The 4,601-nt window shown below is 44.0% G+C and overlaps 1 gene segment (V, D, J or C); it reads right to left on the bottom strand.

Moving 5' to 3' along the window:
- Positions 1 to 259: 259 nt before the first annotated feature.
- LOC114489366 lies at positions 260 to 905 on the bottom strand. The segment is given in 2 exon segments: positions 260 to 570; positions 823 to 905. Coding segments are annotated over 2 exon segments (360 nt in total).
- Positions 906 to 4,601: the final 3,696 nt, after the last annotated feature.

The raw sequence follows: 4,601 nt of genomic DNA, 5'->3' as shown, positions 1-4,601 counted from the left end.
CATATAAAAATAAGAGGCTTACATGTGATATGTGTATGAAGAAATTTTGTAACACTGGAAGACACTACACACAATATTTTTAAAGACTTACAGATTGTAGACATTCATCCTTCTTTGTTTCTTATATTCAGATAGAAGGAGCTTTTATTCCCAAAGGAAGACCACGATTTTCTATGTTCCTATTTCCCCAACCACTTCTCACACCCGCCCCCCAACACCAGTGCTGTGGTTGAGGTTTCTGTACACCTCTCCCTGTCACTCATCTCACTGTGCTCCTACTGAGAGCACAGAAATACATTGCTGCATCTTCCAGCTGGGAGCCTGAGATCCTGAGGCCAAAGTGTTTACTTGCTTTCTGGAAGTTCGCAGAGAAGCGATTATTCGTTGCATTTTGTTCCTTATAAGCTTCTTGGCGGATAATGAGAATCATCTCCCCACTGGGAGGCTGTTTGTACCAGAACAAATAATTACTGTCACTGGTGTCATAGGAGCAGGCCAGGGTCACAGTCTCTGTCTCCTGCACAGACATTTCTGGTTGAGGCTGAGTGACTGTCTGGGCCATGCTGGATCCTGTGGGAAGGAAGACAGAAAGGACTGACTGCACTGGGTGGAACACCAAACAGACAGAGCAAGCAGGCTCACAGCTGGTTCCCATCCCCACCTGCCTTTCTGTTCTTGACCCAAACCTCAGGTAGAACCTGTCAGCTTTTGGGCTCCCCATAGCTGGGCTCTGTGAGGCATGCAGGTCCTGTGCTGTTAATTTCCTCTTGCTTCTGAGCCCCATTAGAAAACATTATAAATGAAGACCTACACCTTCCTTACCCAGACAGGCAGAGACCATGGCTGCCCACAGCAAGGCAGCAGGTGTCATGCTGACAGCTTTCCCTCAGGGTTAGAAGTCTGTGCTCTTCTCTGGTCTGGGTGCTTCTCTGTGGTGGTGACAGGAAACAGTGTCACAGGTGGGAGGGGGACTGTGTCTCAGTAAGGAGTTTTCCCAATACTTTTTGGTCTTTCAAAAAATATGTCCTCGATTATAATATTTTCTCATTTTTTGTTGTTGTTGTCCAAGTACACTTGTCTCCATTTTCTACCCACCATTCCCCATACCCCAGCCATCCCCACCTCCCACCCTTGATTATAATTTTAAATGAAAGTATATAATGTCTTCTGAGATCTTTTATTCTAGAATGAACATAAAGACTAAAGAGCTGGCAAATTAATTTGTGACAAGACCTAATCTTGGAGAGGAATTGGGACCTGCAATGTTGAGCAGAAGTGGCAGGGTTTCATTTGCAACAATGGAAAACTCTAAATTTTCTTTCCTTTTTCAAATAAATATGACATAGGAACTATGATATATGTGAACAATTAATTATGAATATAGGAAGACACTTGTTTAATTTATGTGTTCAATTTTTATATTTCTATAATTCCTTAAAATAAAGAATGAAAAAAGATTTTTATGACTGAAAAGAGCACTGACTAGAGAAGAAGCTGTTCACCTCATGTCCAATTGAGCCTATTTTCCCTCAGACACTTAAAGAAAATAAGCCCTTGTTGGTGCTGCATCAGGAAATGCTGATGTAACTATTGCAAGAGTTTTCATCAGCACTAAATTACCTCAAACTACTCATTAAGAGTTGCTCTCACCTCTCATTCCATGTTGTGAAAATACTGTGAATAAAAACCTTTTTTTTAAAAGACAACATACCATGATTCATTAGAATTTTGCATTAACAGAGGGATTGACAGAGATGCTTAATTCCAGAGTTGGATCCAAAGCCATACTGAAGGGGTGCTGTTACACCAGGTACTGTCTGAGCAGCATGGTTCTCCATGACACAGTGGTTAGGGGTTTAGTCTCTCCACTTTGGAGTGCAGGGAGCTGTGAGTTGAGACTACCCCTGAATGAGGCTGCTAGAATATCTTGTGCCCCAAAATCCAGTTTGATATCAATCCAGAATTTCTCTAGATCATCTCCATTCTTGTCTTATGATTTGAATTCCTATATCTTTGTTTTGGATCTCTGAAAGTCAGTTCCAATATGAGGATCTGTGTAAGCAGTTTGTGTGCAAGTGATTCTATCAAAGAACAGTAGGAAGTGAATGAGGGAAGGGAAGGGAGCCAATGCAGGGTGTTGTCATCAACCAGTTATTACTGTGACCATTGGAGCTTAACCCAACAGGGTAGGTCTGGGATTCAGGATAGCATGCCCTCTGGAGTTTTCCCAAGTGAGGTGTGAAGGAGCTGGAACAATCCATGAACTCACTGTCCACTGCTGACTGAGGGCTGCTTTAGGACCTCAGCACCATCTTGAAGAATAGCTCCCCACCCTCTCCTGCTTCAGCTGAACCTTTGTTGTTATTCCATGTTCTATTAGACTAGTGGTTGGTGGATAACAGTCTATGCAGTAGGGTCAGTATGTCCAATGGTCACATGCCCACTGCTCACACCTCCATGTTACAAAGTGGGTCTGTTGATGTGGAGGGACAGGAAATCCTTTGATGATCAGTCAGACACTCTGAGCCCTCAGTTTGTGCTGCTGTGTGTGGCCCTGTGGGAGGGAAGGCAACTTCACACCCAGAGGTATATATTAACCACCCCCCCAAAAAGATTTCTGTCATGTCCAGTGTGGAAGTGGTCCAATGTAATCTACTTGTCAAAAAGTGGCTGGGGATCTCCTTGAGAGGAATTCCATATTGAAGTCTGAGTGTGATATCTACTGCTGACAGGTTGACTCCTTGGCAGCAGAAGTAGTCACATCCACCTTGGTGAGAGAAAAGTATTCTCGTGGACTTATGGAGAAGGTCTATTCCATCACCATGGCTAATCTGTTCATGGGTCTATTGTTCAAGCAGTGAAGTGGACAGAGACTGGTGACATCCTCTGGATGGACTGTCCTGCTCACGTGGTTGTTCAGTGCTTCCTCTGCAGGCAATGTTCTCCAGTGGGGATGGATGTAAGATATAAGGATCCCAACAACTTGTGCCCAAGCACAATTTTCCTTCAGATCATGGTCACCCTGAATGTGACTCATCCTCCTCCCACCCCAGCTGCTCAGGGTTCTGACCTTAGAAAAGACAGGATGCTGGGCCTTTTCAAAGACTCGCTGTTGATAACCTCTGGTAACACCCCTTTGACTCTTCTCCAGTCGTCTGGTTGACCTTGTCCCCTCTTAAGGAGAAACCAGCATAGCTGTCGTATTGTGCTTGCTTTTCATGGAGTCCTTTATAAAATTTACACCAGTTTCCCTCAGGTTTTAGTACTAGACCTACTATGTCAGTCTTCTCAGAATGTCAAAATATATGATATTTTCTTTCATTACTGAAGTGATGGTCGAGCTCTTTAAGACACTGTATTACAATATATTTTTAAAAGTCTGCCAGAGCACTCAATGGCAAGAGTTTTACTGTTCCCTCTTTATTCTTTTCAGTGATCTCTCCTTCATGACATTAAACCCCAGGCTTTTATACCAGTTTTAACAGAGTAAGAACTTCACACTGAGAAACAAAATACATCAGATGATTTTGACAACGTTATCTATCCATCTGCATGTGGTTTTCAAATAAAAATGTTTGACATTATGCTATAAAAAGCCCCTCACATGTTCCTTTGTTTAGACCAAAAGTACAGTCAGTGTCCTGGAGCCCTTATAGGGGGCGGTGCAGGGCTCTGCAGGGTTTAGGTGCAGGTGCAGGGGCAGGTGCCACACTGTGTGCTTGCTGCACACAGGAACGTGGTGGAGTCAGGGAGCAGGGAATCCCTCACATGCAGGAAAAACTGCTGGCCTTCTGTGTCAAGACTGGCTGTGAGTTTTCTGCTGATCTTCTCCTTCTCATTTGATCGCATTTGTATCAGGTTGCTGAGGCCTTCCCCAGGATCCTGCCTAAACCACTGGAAGAAGTTGAAATTGCGATCTGTGTAACTACAGTTCAGTGTGAAGCTCTGTCCTTCCTGGACTTTCAGGAAAGCTGGGCTCTGTTCCACCTGTGCTTGTTGGTCTGCCCCTGTTCAGGAGAGTGAAGAGGTTTTCGTGCATAAGGAACTGCTTTTTGTTCCCCTTGGCTGTTTTATATTCCTTAGAATAAAGCCCAGATTGTCCCTGGAATCCTGGTATATTTCATCAGCAGAGGGGTCCCATTTGTCTTGTTTGGCCCTTCCCACCCCCTCTCACTCCCCCTCACTCCCCCTCACTCACAGGTTAGCTGCACACACAGGAGCATCAGTGAAGCTCCCAGGGGAATCTCCATTCTTGCTTCTTCCTGGAGCCTCCGAGGATTCAGTTAAGAGGCTTGGAGCTGGCCAAGTTCAGTGGACTCTGATCTCTGCTCCAGGTTCTTCTGTTTCTTTTTATGTGGACACCCCTTGTGATCTTCACTGTCTTGTCACAACCAATAAAACTCACTTGTCACAATAAAGCTATCATTGAAAATACTCTTTCTGGAGCTCCTGTTCAGAGTTCTAGTTTCCAGCCAGTCTCTTCTGTCAATGGAAACACTGCCCCCATGTGGTCTGAAGTTTTTTATTAATTTTTTTTTCCCATTTCCCCCTTAGCACAAAGTAACTCATTCTGTTCCAATAAAGGAAATTAGAACATATAG

Source organism: Phyllostomus discolor, chromosome 1 (assembly GCF_004126475.2).
Source record: "Phyllostomus discolor isolate MPI-MPIP mPhyDis1 chromosome 1, mPhyDis1.pri.v3, whole genome shotgun sequence".
NCBI lineage: Eukaryota > Metazoa > Chordata > Mammalia > Chiroptera > Phyllostomidae > Phyllostomus > Phyllostomus discolor.
The sequence above is the reverse complement of the archived record's forward strand: the minus strand, read 5'-3'. Positions and strand labels throughout refer to the sequence as shown.